The sequence below is a fragment of the Sprattus sprattus genome (assembly GCF_963457725.1).
Source record: "Sprattus sprattus genome assembly, chromosome: 2".
Classification (NCBI taxonomy): Eukaryota; Metazoa; Chordata; class Actinopteri; order Clupeiformes; family Clupeidae; genus Sprattus; species Sprattus sprattus.
Genome location: NC_137921.1, coordinates 20,798,536 through 20,819,004, shown reverse-complemented (window position 1 = coordinate 20,819,004; position 20,469 = coordinate 20,798,536). Strand labels below are relative to the sequence as shown.

Genomic DNA, 20,469 nt, shown 5'->3' with positions numbered 1-20,469 from the left:
AGATGAGTTGAACTATAAAGATTTTTATGTTTACTTTTTTTTATACTTAACCGTAAACTTACTCTACATTACAAGTTGCACGGCACTTCAGATAAAACATCTGGAGATAGTGTGTTAAAACATTTGGAGATAATGTGATAAAACATCTTGAGATAGTGTGATCAATTTTAGGGCAAAGTCCTACAGCTCACAATACAGTTATGTCCGTCAGTGTAAAAGGATTATTTTTAATTATTATAATTTTTTTTAGATTTGGTCATGACAACCTTTTGCGTAATTCTTAATTGTTGTTTTGCAAACGTGATGAATGTCATGCATTTTGATGTTTAATTTGTGTTTTCAAGACCTATTAAGGTAGTGTACTGTTGTATTTACATAGCAATAGGAATGGCCCTTCTCCGGCTTCTTTTGCATGTTTTGATGAATGTTCTTCCAAAACAAAATGACGTTCTCGAAGAAAAACAAAACGTTACTGTGCATGTTCTTGTAAACCAGTGCTGTACTTATAGTGTCAAACTGATTGTAAAGACGGAACCAGATTTGGAATCATGTTGAGGAAAAATGGACTTTACAACGCAAAGCGTCTCTCACACACAACTGTACCGTGCTATGCAACTTCACGTTTACCAGCGAATGTCAGAGAAGATGGGTTAGCTTTTTTTGGTGCCTTTCACAAATCTATGCAGCAGACACAAACTTCCAACCCCACAAACTCACATGGCTATAAATATATTGAGTTACGTAACTAAACTTATTGAGGTAATCAGGTATTTGCCACAGAGGAGAGCGCAGTCAGGCTCGTTAGTACTGTTAAGCTCCTGCTTCTGGCGAGTAGTCACCTGAGTTTACTCAGTTTTACCACCTGTCTCAAGGTTTGGGTTATCAGATAATCTGGATTTGTTTTCCTTTTTCTTTTTCTTTAGTTTTTTGGGGAGGCAACATATTTGCTGCTGTTAACCCCTCGTTAAAAGAAACGCCATGAAACGTAGAGCCATAGCCACAAACAACGCATGAGCACTCAGGTTTATGCCAGCTGTGATTGGGTCTCTGATCGAGTGTGGAACATGTCAGTGTTATCTAGACACATGCAAATCAGCTATTGGAAGAAAGGGGGGTAGGGCTTCTGCATCAGGTTGCTATGGCATCAATTTGCTATTGCCGACTCGCTGCACTGTGGACTGACTATAAGCCACTGGCTGGCTTATTTGGACACTTCATTTGTTTTTCCTTCACATTTTTGTTTATATTGTAATTTTTGTTTGTGAGGTTTTTTTTTTTCAGCTAGATTTTATGAATGCCAAAGTTCTATTTATATATGAATTTCATAGAGTATTAACAAGTATTTTTCCATTTTGTAAAGCAGATTTTTTTGGCCTTTTTATTTGTAAAGATGGTAAATAAAATATTTTTCTAAAAAACAAAGTTTCCTCTTTCTCTGTAGACAATATTTAATTGGAAGTCATTTGTAAGTCTTGGACAGGTTTTAGTTGTTAAGCTGTTAATGTAGTGTAATATGTAAGGATAATGTATAGTCCGGCGGTCATTATGGAAAAATTCCAACAGGACGAACTGGTTTTATCCTGAAGTTCAGAAATGACTGCCTGAATAAATTACATAAAAATAATCCCTCAGAAAGAGATGGACCAACACTACTTCAAAGCAGCCACCTAATTTAAATGGACCATCTTGGCATGTCACATGTTGAGAAATATATATGAGCATACAGATTCTTCTGGAAGTTTCATTCCACTTCAAAAATGAAAGGACATCTGGTGTGCACCATGACATCCCATTATTGATATGCAGTTGTGACACTTAAAATCCTATGATAGCCTTTACATTTAAAATCCTATGATAAAGTACAACAACCATGCATTCTCACCTTTAGAGACCTAGGTCTAACTTTGATGCTGTTCACTGAAGTCATTTAGTGTTCTATTCACAGTATTCTAATGAATCTTAAAAAATGTCTGACAAAGGTTACGAGACACAGAACATAACTTTCACCATCACATATGAGGGAAGAGGTTCAGACAATGAAATTCAAGACGACATGACAAGATGGAAGCTCAATAGGGCTTTATTGGTCATCCTGAATGGCAGGTTATGATTGTTCATGAACCAAGATCTGGTGCATGCAGCCAGTTATAAGGACACGTTGTTTAAAAAAAAAAAAAAACAACAACATTAGCCATAGTAAAATCCTACACAAGTGCTTCATGATTTAAAATAGATATGATAAATATGTAAAAAAATAAAACTGAAATCATTTTTCCAAGATTCACTGATGAGCGGGGGCAGGGGGAGGGTAAACATTAACATCCAATACATATGCATGATTAACAATACAAAGCAGATATATACAAGCAATGTTGCAAAATCTTATCACAATGTATTTAAAACAAGAAAACTAGGGAATGGGAAAGTGGGGGGGGGGGGGAGGTACTTCATCAGATGCGCAACATGTAAATCCAGACAATTACAAAATATTTACAAGAGGTATCAAAATATTTGTAAAGACACAAATTACTGAAGAAACAAACTAGCACACCATGATGGATGCTCTCTTTTTACAAGTCTAAAAGATTTTAAAACTTCTACATCCAAAGAGTGCTCTAGTACATACTTGGAAACCTTCACAAAAACAGCAGGTAAAAACACTTCTTTAAATAGAGGGAATTAAAAAAAACTAAGACAATTAAAAAATACTGGCTGCTGGCCAAGCTATTGACCCCCATGGGGGGCACAGTACTCCTGGGCGTAATCGTGCGCCTCGGTCTGGTAGAAGCCCAGATTGGCGTGGGCAAACTCAAGCACCATCCCCTTCACCGCCTCCAGGTACAGCTGGTGTCCGGAGTGCAGGTACAGCCAGATGAGACGGCTCAGCTGCGCAGACGAAGAGTCTCCATGCAGACTATCTGCAGAGCACAAGTGTGCACACACACACACAAACACACAGTCAGTCAGTGCACACATCAAGTGTGGCCACTCATCCCAAAAAAAGCCAGTGTGAAGAAATGTTCCCCATTTTTTGTGAGGGCCCATCTCATTTTATTCAAAAACCTTCAAAGATTCAAAGAATTTCTGCGTTTTCTGCCCTCCCCTCAAAGATAATTGGTTCTCTGCTAGTAGCCATCAGGTTGAAGAGCATTACTCACACATGGCTCTTTAGACGAGCTAATCAGCATACTCAGAGCCCTGCCCCTACTTGGCTAACTATCCGTGTAGACACCTAATTGCGTTTTTATGAACGTTGAAACGGAAAAGGTCATGTTCCTGTTTAACTGGTTTTGAAAGATCCTTGTTCTCCTCGGAAGAAGACTGTTCACCCCAACAGTACAAAACATTCTTCTAAACCAGCTCCCTCCCTCTCTAAAAAATGTCCTATCAAAGACTGGCAAGGACAATCAAGGCCTTTGAGACGACAGTTGTGAGCCAGCCAAGTAATCAAGACTGATGGGGCAGCAGACATCCCTTACTGAATCATAGTTTGGGGTTTGATTTCCAGTCATGACAGCAAAGCTCGACAACAAAGACAGAGACTGCCATGTTTAACCATTAACATTATATATAAGCCTACCAGGGAAGTGACAAGACAACATAGCACCAATGCATTGCAGTCATAGTCCATGCTCTAGATCATGGGTTTTCAACCAGGGGTCGTAGCCGTGACATGAGCCTGTGTTGGATCAGTTCATCATTGAATTTTTTGAATTGTATAAATTCCCTTTGATATTAACACATTTCCAAATTACTCTTGAATGTCTTGAAAAATATCTGAAAGAAAAATATTAATAAATATTTTTGCTTGAAAAATACCATTGTAGACCCATATTCAGAGAATAAATTACACTGACAAGTGCTATAGGCGGAATATCTGTGCAGGGGGCGTGGCAGCAGTGGTTAGTGATCTACCCTGATAATTTCACATATTTAAGTGTTATAGGTAGAATATCTGTGCAGGGGGAGGGGGTGTGGCGGTTATAATCACACACACACACAGGCACATTAGAGGGCCGCAAATTACTTTCTAGTCAGAATGGTGGTCCCTGGGACAAACCCAGTTGAAAATCCCTGCTCTAGATGCATCACTGTAGTATGTAGCACTGACCCTGTAGCGTAGTCATTGGTTTTGCATCTGGTACGCTGACATCTCACACACCAACAAGCCATTTTACAACCAGGCCATTTCACAATAGCTGACTCAGTCTCTGAACAGCATCAACACATAACCTTATAAGCTTAAACTGCAAGCTACCTCTTTAAAAGCCACCCGAGCACCCCTATTTTAAGGCGGCTAAATATGATGAATGAGCCCTGGGTTGGGTGTCTGATAAAGGGGGGAGGCGTTAAAAAGGAAGGGTCAGAGTCAAGAAGTAAGCCAATCTGATAAATCCTAATCAGACATTTCACGCGGCGCTGACTGCCCGTCGCCATGCGGTGGGATGCATGATTAATGGGCCAGACCGGCGTGCAGACACCCGGAGGTGAACACCGCGCTCACCACATGCTCACTCAGCGGCCCGGACCACAGATCTGGATATTATCCCCTCGTTGCAGACTGAACGCGAACAAAACTGCTTTGCGCCACCTCAAAAGCTAATCGATTCTTGCACAAATGGAATATTGGATGAAAACATAAGGGGCTGACCGCCTGCTTAACTAAGTGCATCGGTCCTCCCTGGTTCTTCAATTTCTTGGGATTGGACACAGGAACGTGTTAATTCCCCAGCACTTGGAAGAGTGGCACACCCTGATATTCACAAAGTAGTGAATCTGCTTATTATTTGAATAATAAATCTAATACTGTGGCCATCGTGCAGAGTGGTTTACAGCTCACAAAAACCAGCACTGGCTTTTCACAGTGCACCAAGGCCAAAACAGCATATTCTCAACTCTGCCACCTGCCAACTCTGACTACTGGCCATAAAGGCTGTTGACAGCACCAATGTGACTCAATTTTGCCTGGATCAGTGTAACCATAAGGAAGGTCACTGAAGAGAAATTAGCACCAGCTATTGAGACTGGAAGTGAAAGTAATTTTTCATAAGAATGTTGTGAATGAAACACTAAATTACTTCAGTGAACAGCATCAAAGTTAGACCTAGGTCTCTAAAGGTGAGAACGCATGGTTGTATTTCAGTTATACCTTATCATAGGATTTTATATATCAAACAATTGCAGTTCAGCCATCTAGCTACTGTAATTTCAGGAAACCAAGTGTTAAAATAGGTCTCAGTTCACAAAAGTGACAACTTCAAGGAAATTGTAATGTAAATTGGCTCATGACAATTTTTTGGGGTTCAGTTTCTCAAAATAAAAAACAGAAATAAAAAGAAAAGGGGGGAAAGAAAGAATAGAAACCTCCTACTCAAATGTATACAAAGGCTCCATACACAAATCCTCTCCTAGGCCAAGTCAACCTAGCAGACCAGAGGCAGAGCACAAGCCTTACCCTGGGCGATCTTGGTGTCGAACTCCATTAGGGAGAAGAGCTGGTCGGGGAGGAGCTGCCTGGCCCAGGTGTTCTCATCCAGGTAGAGCCAGTTGTGGATCAGCCTCTTCCTGCGCAGAAAGCCCTTCACGTAGTCCAGATAGAGGGAGTTCCCCGTCACCAGGTACAGTCTGCAGGGTTTGCAAGGTCAAAAAGAAGGAGTGAAATTCTGAATTATGCACAAAAAGGGTACGGTTCCTAACCAACCTCCAGATGGGATTACACAGGGTTCCCACCCATATTCATTAAGATGTCAACACTTTTCCAGGACCCTTAATGGAATTTCCAGGACCTTTCACAACTTAGTAATACACAAAATTGCATACTCTACTCAACATGTTGGGGCTAATCACTGAATGAAAATGAATAATAAAAAAAGATGGGCTTAGCAATAACATTGTTAATTTGATTTGAACCAACCAAATAGAACCCACCGGATGTTGCCGATACAGGCGCCACATCAAAACTTCCTGACACTCACCCTTCCCTCTTCAAAAAAATAAATTAAAAAAATGGGGCAACTCATTCTTCATGAGCTACTCCATGCCCAGCGTTTGAAGTCTAAGGAACGTTGTGTGAGAAGCGAAGCAGCACTGGCAACTTCAAAGTCCTGACGGGAGTGAGTGAGAGGCGACCAGTAGCCTGACTCAAGGACTTTAGTGCAACTCTTTTTTTAAAGTTTCCTTTTCTATTAGAAAAAAAAAAAAGAAATAAGACCTGCCTTGAATGCTGAGCACTTCATAAAAGTTTCAGGCAGTTTGATCGAGTATTTTCATGAAGTTGAAGAAAGGAACTAACACACAGTACTCTGATATTATGAAAGGTGAGACCTGACAAAGTTATGGAATAAAATCATTATGAACCAGACCAGTTCTTTTTTTTTCATTTCTCTTAAAAGAGATCAAAAAAGGTTGCTAAAGTCACTTTTGGAAAAAAAAAAAAAACAACATCTTGGATCTGACCATGAAAAGAAAAGAAAAAAAAAAACACCCCCACTTGGCTTTGACTGCCCAGACTCACTTGTAGTAGGGCAGTGTCTCGATCATCTTCCAGTTGACATAGTTGGCAGCCGTCTCCTCCAGCACACACACGCGGCTCATCTGCACCTTGGCCACCTGCCAGAAGCGCTCGTGCTCCACCAGCGTCTCACGCATCTCCCTGCGCAGCAGCAGGTACACACCCTGCAGGGTGTCTTCATACACCTGAAAACATCCTTGAGAGATTAACCGCAGCCTGACAGCACACTTTAAAAAAAGGCACAAGTATGTACTCAATTCCTACTGGAGGTCATGCAATGTTTGAAGCAATGGTGTTAGTTTTGTCCTTCGTTTACCGCCAGTGACGTTCCCCCATGAGGGATAATTAAGTGTAGATGCATTCACCAAATTAGTAACCACATGAAGATACTACACCTACACATAGCGGTAAAACTACTAAACATTGTGGACAGACAAACTAAAATGTTGCCCAAAAGGTAACTCTATGGCACACCAGCAATGCATCTCCATCACAGCCCTTTGAAGCTCACCCAACATCATGACAAAAGCATCATTATCTCCCGCCATCAGTGCCCCCCACACAACAACGTGTGGAACTCAGCATTGCCCACGGGTGCTATAGGCTGGTGTTATAAATGAGGGTGCATGCAGAGTAATTGAGTGGGACACGCACTGATATGCCTGTAATCCATTTAAACGTCATTAGATGGGCAGCGTGTGCCGGGCAATTACCGGCTGCAGCCGTGACCTGTGAAATCAGCCACAACAAGCTAATGAAGCAAGTGTGCTTAATGTTTCCTGATTCACGCTGGCATAAAGTTTAAATGCCAAGGGAGGAGAGTGCAGAATCAGATATGCAGATGTAGCCGTGTGTGTGTATATTTGTAGTTTGTAGGGATGCTGAAAGGAGTCTCATCTTTTAGGATGCAATGCCAGCAACCAACCAACCAACCTCATCTCACCTTGTACTCTGTAGCCTGTTAACACCATGCTTGTTTAAATCTACTGCTTTGAAATTAAACCAACAGAGACTGATCATTGAATATAAACAAAAGGATGCTTTCCTTGTGGGAGAGGGGGAGGAGTTAATACCTTTTTGCGTTTCAATTTCCCCCAATCACGGCCCAGGATCCAAGCAACCAGTGACTTGCACATTGAAAAGTAGTTCTCCACTGTCTGGATTCCTGTGTGTGTGGGGGGGGGGGGGGGGGACGGAGTGAGTGGGGATGAGCAAAACATTTGAGTAAACAGAGCTCATTTTCATACCATCTGATCACCATTTGCTGAAGCATAATGACAAATTCCCCATCTGTTAAAAACAAACCTTTTGAGACATGTTTAGTCAAACAACTGTATCAAATTATTCAAATCCATGGAAAGGTTGTGAGCGTTCAAATTATCCTAGAGCCTACAGTGCAATACAAAACCAATCAATAACAGGGATGTGCGACAAGGCAATCCCTGGAGGGGGCACCATTTAAAGCAATTCCAATTGTGTGACTCAAGATGCCATGTTCAATGAAGTCTACCCTTACATGATGCAGAAATCACTAACTGACATCACATGAAAGGCTGATCACAAAAACATTTAGTATGCTTTAATAAAAATAAAAAAAATTGAAACAAAAATACTGTACTTGATGTTATGCAATTTACTAAAGCCAATCCGAGGAGGTATAATCCAAACCAACTAAGACAATAAAAACAAACAAACCAATATTACAAGGAATTTCCTTGAAATACATTGTGGTTCGCAGTAGGGCATTTAATCCTGGGGGGGAACAAACCAATCATTCACTCACCCACAGTCTCATCCCCACACGCCAGCCTGCCTCTCCAGTAGTCACTGGTGATGCGGTGCAGCGAGGCTAGGTAGTGGACGTCACACAGAGTCTCGCCCCAGGAAGCCACCTTGCTCTTGCTGTGTTGCCGCCACTGCAGGTAGATGGAGCGCAGCTGCCTGTTGAAGGGCGGTGGCTGTCGGAAGAGCCAGTAGGTGAAGAGCCACTGGAAGCGGCACTGGGTGTACTGCCTGTACATGGACTGAAGCTCAGTGTGGTCTGACAGGGTTCAAAAAGCAAACAAAATGACTACTACATCACCATACACTTCAACTTTCAAAAACCTGCATTTCCTTCAGGTCAACTAGAACTGGTTTAGTAGTTACTTAAACTAGTTACTCTAACTTATTACTTGGTGGAGCTTACACTCATTGGTTCTCCCAACTGTAGCTTGATTTGTTTTACCTCAATAGTAAAGTCACCTTAATTAAAGCCAATTAATAATTGTAAATCACCATGAAGCCTTATATGACGTTAAATGCCAGCAAAATGGAATAGCTTCATGTGGCAACTCCAAATCCCTAAAGCAACACAGGCTGCAGAAAGTGAAGAGGTAAGTGGAAAGGAACGAGAGGCACACTCAGAAATAAAATCAGCATTTCTAAGGACTTTAGTTCAACTCTATCTAAGTGCTGTTGCATTAAATGCATGTTAGTTTTACTCAGTTCTTTACTGTGCATGCTCATCAACAACAGACTTGGACTGCCCCCCTATAAAGTTTCACAGACCTTAGCTCTCCGTTGGCCTGACGAATTCTGCACAAAGCTGGTTACACTGTGGGAATCAGTCAGTTCCGCTCCATTTCCCAGTTAATCACAGGAGCATACACATCTGTGGCCAATGTTAAAAAATGACCAAACACACCAATCATTTGGTAAAGTGTGTAGAAGGCCACGGTCATCATATTGTGGTTGGTCGTGTGGTTGGCAAAAGAGCTTTCATCAATCAAAGTTGTGCGCTTGAGAGGATAAACAAAACCACCACGTTGGCACAGGCTTCAAACCAACAGAGAAGCCTACTGATTAAAAATAAAAAAAAACACAAGCAAAGCACAGGAGAGCACAATGCAGAGGACATACACGAGAAGTGTGAAACTTTTAATAATAGCTCAATTCTTAACTTACAAGTTAACTGTGCCCATCCATATCCACCAAGATGGGTGTTAACTAAACAACCTTACTAACCAAAAATGGATCAATTCTCCTCTCAATGTCATTATTCCACTCTTTAAGCCTGATTAGGAAAACAACCCTGAAGGAAACCAAACCAAGCACAGTGTCTAGAGCTCAGTAACAAGCACTCACAGCAAAGCACAAATCGATTAATTTTGCACCATCCTGCAATAGGAAAAAAGCTGCAGAGCAGAACAGCAGATTAATCAGAGCGTACACTGCAGCAGGTTTCATGACACGGATGCATGATTCTATAAGAGTCAGGTTGCCCACAGCACTCAGTGAAAGAGTGCCTCCTACCTCAGACAAGAAATTATAATAAGTTGCAAAACATGAAACTGAAATTAAACTGTAAATTGAAACAGAGTTGAATAAAACGTAGGAATAAAGGGTTCCGTGAACAGAACTTTAGCATCACGCCAATTACCATGCAAAACATTTGATGGAGATTTATTTACTGTGCGGTCCCCTATTTGCGGAGGGTGTAGAGTTCAGCCGGATGGCCACAGGGGGATCTGTGCCCTAATCCTCAGAGAGGAAACAAGTCATTGTGTCCAAAGCACGCCTCAGAATTCCTTCCCTCAAAGAGTCGCCTGGCCGATCAAAACCACTTTGAAGTGGCTCAGTAGTGCAAAAAATTGGATAACCTTATTTTTTTTCCCCTCAGAAGGCTCCTGACATTTTTGGTCAACGTTTTTATATTTATATTTTAAAAAAAAATGTTTTAAAACCCAGAACAAAGGGACAAAGTTCACACAAGGCCTTCAAACTGCTGCCAACAAGCACAAAAAAGCCAATACATCAGTCTCTCAGACATGATAAAGAATAAACACCATTTCTTAACCAGGAAGAAACCCTCAGCCCAAAACTGACCAAAGCCAAAGCTTTCTTGTACCACAATTGTTCATGGATCAAGCCTCATCAAACAATACAGCCATTGTTTAACTGGCTAAGACTGCTGAAAGAGGCATTTTTATTTAAATATATTGATGGCAGACATTCACTTGCTCTTCAAAAGCTACAAGAAAGTTTCATTGGACAAGTCTTTGGTCTGCCTTGGGCACTTGGAGTAGCTGCACCATGTTATTTTGCAGTATCTTACCATTTCTGTCGTGTTGGTTGAGAACATGCTGAAACACCAACTCAACACTTCCGTGATGTTCAACTGCCAGGTTATACAACTCTTTCCACTCAAACCTGACGATGTTGGCGTCATCAGACTTCTCTGAGGGACATAGAAACAAATGTAGGCTACCTTACTAAGCATTTATCTATGGCTAAAAAAAAAAAAACTAGAGGCCCCACATATCCTTTAAAAGTATATGCAAAAAGGGAAAACAGGTTTCTGTACAAAACAAACTTGTTGAGAAAAATGGTCTGGCAAAGCAGACTATCAGTTAAATCAGTTCACACTGCCACACAACCAAAATGATTAAGTGTTGCCATACCCTTTACTTTGGTCTCCAACACTTCTTGATCTACACCCCATAAAGGTTCTATTTCGATGCAGGGTAATCTGACCGAGGGCAAAGGCACATTTTCTTCTAAAACCAACCACTGAATCCAGTACTTGTGTGGAGGGTTAGGGATCTCTGCGAACAGTTTTTCTTGGAGAGATCTATTGCAGTGCAGGTTTCTGAACAGCGCTCTCCACATGAAGAGGAGACAGAAGGCGTTTTTGGCGGAGGCTGAGCATGTGGCTGTGGGGAATGGTACTCCAAAGGAGGCCTATGAGATGACAAAAGAGACGGCTTTGAGACAAAACAATATCCTTACAAAGGTGTACGGTGGAATGGTGCGGAACTGTGATGAACCTACCTGGAAGTGTTGCGTCCACAACGAGTTGCAGGAACTCACTCGAAACAGCGACCTACACGTGCTTCCAATCCTCAGCAAAGACATGGGGTCTAGCTCTCGCAAAATGAGAACGAGAACTTCATCGCACAGGTGTAACAAGTACGTGTTTGAAGTGCTCCCCGACTGTGTAATGTCTATCTCGCACTTATTCTCAACCTCAACTGAGGTGGCGGACAACAGGGAAAATTGTTCTTGCAACTCCTGCTCCCAGCTCACATGTAGAAGTGCCATTCTTGCCCACAGCCACGTCGAGGCAAGCTAGCAACAGCTTTTAATTATTTGGGAAATACCATTTGAAATTGCAGGTGGTTAATCTTGCTTACCTGGCACCTGTTAAAATGGTACGGCTTCCTTCACTAACGATCATGTATAAGGTGGTGTGACTAGAATGTCGAAAAGCCATGCCTATGAATTCATCACAATTAATGACCACGGATTCAAGGGAATTGTTTATTGAAATAAAAATAAATACAAACCCTTTCACGTTTGGTTGAATATTGAAACCAAATGTTTACACGTCACTGAACAACAATATTAAAAGAAGCTGGACAAAGAAAATGTAACATTTGTATTGTTGTGTTCAATTTAATATGTTGGTCCCAAAAGTGTACAATTTCCTTTTGAGAAAAAGATGTACATCACAATACAGTATCCTTACCACACACAACAAATATGCTCAACAAATAGGCAGACAAAAGCAGACAAAGATATTTCTAAAATATTTCAAGCATAAACTGCCCTGTTTTGGAAATTGATTTGGTTTATGACTAAATGATGATGTATGAAAAGAAACCTTTCAAGTTTCTATTCAAGTGCAAACTAATTTGGAAAGAGTTTTACCAGGATGCATCCTCACATCCAATACACCTCTGTATATTTTTGAACCCCTTGGATTACATTTTTGCAGTGATTAACCATCAGTTATGGTGTATATCGGCTAGATAAACCACGGTAAACTAAACACAGTGGTGTTAATCGGTCTTGAAGGTTAATTGTTTAATGTTCAAACATTCCCTGTTAATGCTGAGAAAAGTATGTGGAGCCTTGGGTTCACTGACTTTACTTTTGAGGCAGGTCCCATGTAGGAAAGTGATATTTTTGCTGCATTAATATTGTAGGTGGACCCTCTCACGCACTGACTGCAGTCCCTCCAGACTCTTGTGATTGAAAAGTGACTGAATTTCCTTAAAAAATTGCAGTGATTTTGAGTTAAATAAAACCAATTGTAATAAATGGAGAAATTCATGAATTTGCATTTTTTTTTTTTTTGCAGACATTTTGTGTTAACAAGAAAAAAATGCAACTCAAAAATTGCAAGTCCTTGAATTTGCTGGATTATTTGAAAAGGCAAGATCCCAAAATCCTGGAGGGAAAGATTAACACATTTTTTAAAGTAACCATTCAAAATATCACTGAAATGGCGATATGAGCACATTGTATAAACTTGTAATTGGTGAATACAGGTTTCTCTTTGGTATGGAATTTTTTTTTTGCCCAATCAAAACTACATTACGCTACTGCTTGGATCTACTAACTAGCACAGACCTACAGCCTCAATTAAAGTGTCTTTGCGCTGTTCTTCAGATCTGCAGGTGTGCATCAGATCTGTTGTTAGGAGGAGGTTTAGACCACTCATGGACAACCAAATCAGTTCATTCATAACTCTAACATCAAATGCATTAAGGTAAAGAGGGACATAGACTGCAATTCAAACTTCCAATTTTTTCTGTTTCAACTGGTTTTTGAGTTATTCCTGTGTGCGTTGAGTTACTATAATATTCGTCGTAAAGTGTACTGCTCCTTCACTGGTGACAACCTGTCCAGAAGCAGGAAAGACACCCCAGACTAGGATACTACCTACTACATACTTTAGGAGTTCAGCAGCACTGATGCCCCATAACTCTACCTGGAAAATGTGCATTCAAAAAATTAATAATACTGTACATTGTTTTTTATTTTTTAAAGGCAGCCAATTATATCACACAAGGTTCAATTCACTAAATCCAGGATTCACAAGGTAGTATGCCTGTTTGTCAATGAAAAGATTAAGCAGCTTGTTTTGGTATTTCAATCTGATTAAAATCAGGATATTTAATTGATTTTTAATGATAAATACAAAACAAATCACCACAGGGGTCACAAACGTTTTCTTCCAACTATATCCATACGATCATTTATCATTAACATAGTTTTTTCTTCTGTGTGTATCACAGTAAATGCAAATGAATTTACAAAATCAAGTCAATGACAGATGTAACCTTTCTGATTCTTCCAGCCTCTCAAAAAAAGATGTTTTAACAGTCTTATTCTATATTTAGTTCTCCATGATTCTGCAATCATAGCGCCTGATTTTTTTTGTTTGGCTCAACTTTTCATTATCAGAATAGTAGTCATGATGAATATAATTTATTTGAGCTCATCCTCTAAACACCCTCTCTCTATATCTGACTTGACATGTTTTAAACAAACTTGTTTCAGCAGTGCAATCGATCAACTTTACACCAGAGACAAGAAAAACAGAACAGTTGGCTACAAAAAAAAAACTAAAAAGTCAAACAACAAATTCAAAAATACAGCAAATTCAGATACTTGATAATTGAACATTTAATTTACAGTATAGAAATACAGTATTTTACAAAATTGCTTGAATATAATAATTGCTATGAATGAAACTAGATTTGATTGGGAAAGGTTCAATTCCCTTTTTAGTACACTGATGTTTACATTCTTAAATAGCTTGTGCTGAGATCTGAGGATCTTTCTAAAAGCAGGTTTTCCCTCATTAGCTGGCTTGCATCAATACATATTCACTGGGAGTCTGTTTATTATTCACTTTTGAGCACTACTTTGCAAAACATTTGATTTACATTTTGCATATTTCCGAATCAAATTGTACAAAGAAGTATGCTTCAGTATAGAAATGAATGGGTTATTTTCTTCTAAATGACTAACATTAAGGTATATGTTCGACATATCCCATAAATAAATATGCTTTAAGTACACTATTTTCCCATTCAGTTTGCTTTATATTTCCAGTTGGTGATGACCTGAACCAGCCCACCTTATGCCCACCCGATGCCCACCCTATACGCAGATACAGGTGGATTGACAGAAACTTGGATTTTGGATTCAAGCAACTACTGAGCCAGATTATTTACTTGCATTCAGATGCATAATGCTGCAAACACAGTGTCGCTTTATGGAGAAGCAGAGCTTAAACAAATCCCTGGCCAGCAAACGAATAACCCTTTTCATCTGATAAACCCCCAAGCAAGGGCTTCGGTAAGTTAGTCCATGTAATGATGTACGTACGATATGTATAAAACGGTTTCAACTGTTTTCGGTTTGAAGACAAAGGTATTTTATTTTTAAGTCAGACATATCTGGAATTTCAACATTTAAACACCAAATAAAACACATGAAAAAGAGTAAGAATACTTTCAGAGATGAGTGTTCAACATAATTTAAAAATATGTTCTGGATCTCTTTTTTTCAAATTATTAAAATGCCAAATATCCAAGCATAAAATATAATACGTTAAAAATAAACAGAAAATCCACCAAATCAAATTCTTAACAAGTGCATTAAAACTAATTTGTGAGTTAACACTCACCAATACTAATAGATGAATGTTCATCAAACTTCTCTCCACTAATATTCCCCATATTCGAGATGACGTGTTACATAACATGAAAATATCCAACAAGCAAATGTGATGCCAACCAACCAACTATTTCGTAAATCCTTTTTTTTCCCCAGAACTGGACGATAAACTAGAAAGTGTGAAGCGTGTGGACAAGCAACTACGTGCCGAATAGTGATTCGCGAAAAACGCCAGAGTGACAAACCTAATCACGAAAGACGCGTGCTGACCATTTTTTCCTCTCATGGTGCGCAGTCGTGTAACTACACGTACACGTAACGCAAACAGATTACCTGCGGATGCAGAGTAGCACTACATGACAAGGCACTGACTGAGGAGTCTGTATATTAGTTGTTCATAACTTAAAAACATATAACCATAAAACGTACACATACACATGGTATCTATTCTCAGAGATGTAAAACACTTAACACACACTTTTTTTTGTTTTGTTTTTGTGCTCATGTAACAAAAAATAAAAAAGGGTGACGAAATTGGGGTCATACTGTATTTGAGCATTTGGATGAACAGTCAGCAAGGAATCCATTAAACACATATTTCAAAACAGTCAGGGTGAGCCAAGGGAGAGGTGCTGAGTATTTCTTTACACAATAAGCCTTCAGGACATGAGAAAATGACAGGAACCACCGCTACCTTTTTTGTTTTTCACAGTTTGTGATCACAGTGTACGTTTGCTTGTCTTGCTACTTGTTCTCGTCAATTCTCCTTTCGCAACTCCACAAGCATCGGCACTCCTTCCTTTTACTCATTCACTTTCTCTCATCTCTCTCTCTCTCTCTGTCTTTCTCGCTCGCTCTTTCTCTATGGTCAGCTGGATGGGGAGGGAATTTCGATGATTGACTTAGGGGGGAGAATCCCAAAGCCGTGACGTCTTTGTCGATTCAGGCGACTCGGATCCGAGGCTCCTCCTCTATCTCCTGTCTTAAGCTGGTATAGGTCACTGAGGGTTCCAGGGGGCCGGACGTGGGTGTGTCTATGATGTTGTTGCCGCCGGCGTTACGGAACTGTTTGTAGACGCGTGGATCCTGGGCCACATAGGTGGAGGCGGAGAAGTAGAAGACGAGGCCCAGCGCCATGATGCAGAACGACAGCAGGTAGAGCCCTGAAAACTAGAGCAAGAGAGAGAGATAAAACATTAGTAGGAGGATTTGATACAGAGAGAAAGATAGCTTAATGTTACAGCCCAGACTCAGTCACGCAACTTTTTTCAAGCATTACGTCTTCAGTATAGCAGGACAAGTTACTTAACCATCAAGGGCACATCCAATTTCATTTTCTCTGGCATTTAAAAACCCATAGCATCTTGAATATCTTCCAAACAAATCCTTAATAGTGGTGTTTGACCTACAGTAAATCCTTCCCACTTAAAAGCATACCGGTATGTGTGACAGACTAGAAAGCACAGTATAGAGAAAGAAATCCCCCCTCAAAGACAGATGATGAATAAAAGGAATGTTATTTCAGACTGGGACAAGGTTTAAGAGTAAGCAATAACCAGGCTTGGATTTACATGTTTTATATCCTGCTTAAGCCATTTGTGTATTGAGAAAATGAACATTCATCAACTGCCTCTATAAGCCCACCATACAGTGCTGAGTACTGGTGTTTTTGAGAATGAGAAGAATCTTATTTTCTTTCCCGCCACTGTTCTCTTATACACATACTCACTGAAGACAGGTTAGACGATGGACTTCTGTCAAACATCCATAAAATACGCTTGTTCGTATACGGAGCTCTATATCTGGGCGAATGTCTATATTGAGACCCATTAAGGTCAAGTTGTGTTCTCAGAGGTACAGTACTGAGAGATGTTCCAAAATGGAATCCCTCCAGACTAGATACTAATAACATTTCTTCCCCATTATCTGCAATTGAGATAAATTAATGAGGTCAGCATTTAAGCTGTGCTTTGAAATATGCCTGGCAAAAACAGAGAAATAAATACAAGAGCCACATAACATCCAAAAAGGAAATGCACTTAATCGTACAATCAACGAATACATCATACATTTTCAGGCTGGGTTTGAAGCAGATCTGTCAATAATAGCCCTGATGCCATGCAAACATATTGACCACATACAGTACATATGCTGTCAAGTGTATGGGGGAGAAACAGGATATGAATTTTCATCTTTTGACGAAAGGCTTAGTGGTGAGAGGAATTTAAATGAATCTCAAGTCCACACAAAAACCAAGTGGTGAGGCTGTGATATTGACAAGACATACATTCCACATTCCAAGTTACCGTTAACCTTAAGGAAAGGGTGAGAAAGTGTTTGAAATTATACAAATATGTTAACATATTAACTTATACATGTTTACAGAATGTATACTGTAAATCCTCCATATGTGGCCAGGGTCTTTTATTTACTTAGGCTGCACAGCGTACAGGCCTTTATTTGGGGCCGGCTTGTATTAGGGGCGGCCTTTATTTCTTACTTATAATACGGCTCTTCAGAATGCTCCAAAAACCCAGCATACAGGGAACGTCCCCAGGACGTTAACAGGACATTGGCAAGGTCCCCAATCGTCCCCAATTGGTCCCCGCCACAACGTTTGCTAGAGGACGTTACCAGAAAGTTTTTGACGTTTGTAGCAAGTCTACGTTTGGTCCTTCTTTGACGTTCGCATGAGTCTTAAATCGGACTTTTAGGGAACATTATAATTTGGTCTCTCAGCACACGTCCCCAGGACGTCCTTCAAAAACGTCCCCGTTACCTTTACCTGTGGTCCTCATGCGTGACGTTCGCATGAGCCTTAAAACGGACGTTTAGGGAACATTATAATTTGGTCTACGTTTGGTCCTTCTTTGACGTTCGCATGAGTCTTAAATCGGACTTTTAGGGAACATTATAATTTGGTCTCTCAGCACACGTCCCCAGGACGTCCTTCAAAAACGTCCCCGTTACCTTTACCTGTGGTCCTCATGCGTGACGTTCGCATGAGTCTTAAATCGGACTTTTAGGGAACATTATAATTTGGTCTGTCAGCACACGTCCCCAGGACGTCCTTTAAAAACGTCCCCGTAACCTTTATCTGCAGGTCCTCTGCGTGACGTTCGCATGAGCCTTAAAACGGACTATTAGCGAACGTTATAATTTAGTCACTCAGCACATGTCCCCAGGACATCCTTTAAAACGTCCCCGTAACCTTTACCTGCAGGTCCTCTGCGTGACGTTCGCATGAGCCTTAAAACTGACTATTAGGGAACCTTATAATTTGGTCTGTTAGCACAAGTCCCCAGGACGTCCTTTAAAAACGTCCCCATAACCTTTACCTGCAGGTCCTCTGCGGGACGTTCGCATGAGCCTTAAAACAGACTTTTAGGGAACGATCTTATTTGGTCTCTCAGCATACGTCCTCAGGACGTCCTTTAAAAACGTCCCGTAACCTTTACCTGTGGTCCTCTGCGGGACGTTTGCATTCGGTCCTTCCAAAACGTCCCCTTGACGTCCTCTGATGGTCCTCTCTGAACCAGAGGTTCCGCTAGAGAAAAATGTTTTTCATTTGCCCGACATTTTAATGATAAGCCGGGAAAATATCTATTTCTGCTTCTAAATTAGCCTATTGAAGAAAACTGACGGCCTTCGTAGCTTAAATTATAACATAATCAGGTAGTTTAGAAAGCAACATGTTTATTTTCCTTAGTTTACAATGGGAAACAAAAACATTAATGTCTGATGAGCGTCAATAAGTGGCCTTTAATCGCAACCTGCTGTGGCGTTAAAATGAGCGCCGCAACATGGTCATTGCTCTGTTCAATGAGAGCAGAGATTCTTAAATTATACGACCCTCCTGTGAATCCTTTGCGACGCCTTTTTGCAGTGCTAACAGAACATTTTACTGTGACTATCAATTACCTTGCACCTTAGCCAAGATAACTTGTCACTCCATAACGACATAAACGCCCGACGTTTCGGCTTTTTTCTCTGGTGAAGCTGTTCGAACATCTAGGGCTTCAGGTAGGCTATTCAGTGTTTGGAAAGTTCACTTTCTACATGAACTAGTTCAGTTCATTGTCCATAATTCAAAATTTTGAACTAAGTTCACAGCTCCAATTTTCAATATGCTGCGAGTGCGAGCTATCATTTTTCCAAATCTCTGTCTCTCGGCTCCAACTTCGGCGCGCTCACGCACAGGCATAGACAGTATAGGCCTAATACAATGAAACGCGTTCAGACTCAACACTGCAGGTATTACAGGTTCATCCTCGTCAAAAGGTTTACCCTCATCAGTTGTGTTTGGCCTCTGAAAAAAAGCTTTTAAGGCTAGTCTGCTTGGCCATGTTGGATCCTTGTCACTCAGTTCGCTCCTCGTTTGAAACCGAGGGTTTGCGCTTTATTTAAAATGCAGCATGCATGTTGTTAAATAATTTTCTAACGGCAGATTAGCCTGTTCCTTTAAAACATAATAAGGGCAGTGCACGTTTGCTTTATAGGCCTAAATACCAGGATTGTTGTCAAATCCAGATTGTGTTTGCGAGACGGGATTTTTAAGAAATTCCAATCAGACAATTTTGACCCGTGAGCTCTACGTTCTGTTGCAGCATCTTTGAAGTCCTGCGGAAAGCTCAATGTTAAAGCTAGACACTTGATAGACCTTCCTATGTATGCATTGTATTGGAATCATGCAGACATTACATTTATAGCACAGATCAGTAGAGAAGCATTCATATTTATTTTATTTCATCATTCTTAGTTTGACTAGTTATTCTGCCTCCCTGCCCGCACGTCCGTGACGTGCCATGGATGTTAATTAAAAAAGGAATCATTACGGAAAACCCTCAATGCGTAGTGACTGAGATCGCTACAATATGCTTTTCCTCAAACCCTCGGAAAAAATGACTAAGTTTGTTGGCTGTCTCACACTGTGATAAACCTGTTAAAGTGACAAAATAATAATCAGACAGTGTTAGGACAGTAGGTAGCGAAGTGGTTTAGTAATAGGAAGGTTAACGGTTCGATTCCCATGCCTCGCAATCAAGTTTGTAAGCGCGTGTGTGTCTGTGTGTGTGTCTATGTATATCATATATGAAATGTGTAATATAAATTAACTTGAATTTGTGTGTGTGTGCGCCCTGTAAGCAAAATGACGGCTCCGTGATCTATTATTATTTTATTTTCATCATTTAGCTCAGCAAAAACGGTCGTGCTGCTACGTCCGCGGTGCGTCCTTGAATAACGTCCCCAGGATGTCTAAAACACGTTTCCCAGATGTCACCACAATGCCCTCAGGACGTTCTTGCAACTTCCTGCAGAACGTCCCCAGGACCTATAGAAACACGTTCCCCAGACGTAACCACAATGCCCTCGGGACGTGCTTGCAACGTCCTGCATAACATCCCCAGGACCTATAGAAAACGTTTTCCAGTTGTCACCGCAACGTCCTCGGGACGGTCTTGGAACGTCGTGCAAAACGTCCTTGAGTTGTCAAGGGAACCATA

General features: G+C 40.6%; 2 protein-coding genes across 2 annotated transcripts in view; both read right to left on the bottom strand.

The window, feature by feature from the left end:
- Nucleotides 1–2,724: 2,724 nt before the first annotated feature.
- LOC308381488 (uncharacterized protein) lies at nt 2,725–11,593 on the bottom strand (the record flags this gene model as incomplete). Its single annotated transcript, XM_080859070.1, has 8 exons — nt 2,725–2,918; nt 5,456–5,625; nt 6,515–6,696; nt 7,585–7,676; nt 8,295–8,552; nt 10,608–10,730; nt 10,954–11,233; nt 11,324–11,593. 8 exons carry the CDS (start codon nt 11,591–11,593, stop codon nt 2,725–2,727), a joined length of 1,569 nt encoding a protein of 522 aa, XP_080715196.1.
- A 2,975-nt stretch (nt 11,594–14,568) lies between these two features.
- The window catches only part of slc35f1 (solute carrier family 35 member F1), an 81,400-nt gene continuing 75,499 nt past the window's right edge, over nt 14,569–20,469 (bottom strand). Inside the window, exon 8 of the mRNA XM_080832737.1 lies at nt 14,569–16,135. Coding sequence (XP_080688863.1) covers nt 15,908–16,135 — 228 coding nt within the window. The 3' untranslated portion in view covers nt 14,569–15,907. The remainder of the gene's footprint in view (nt 16,136–20,469) is intronic.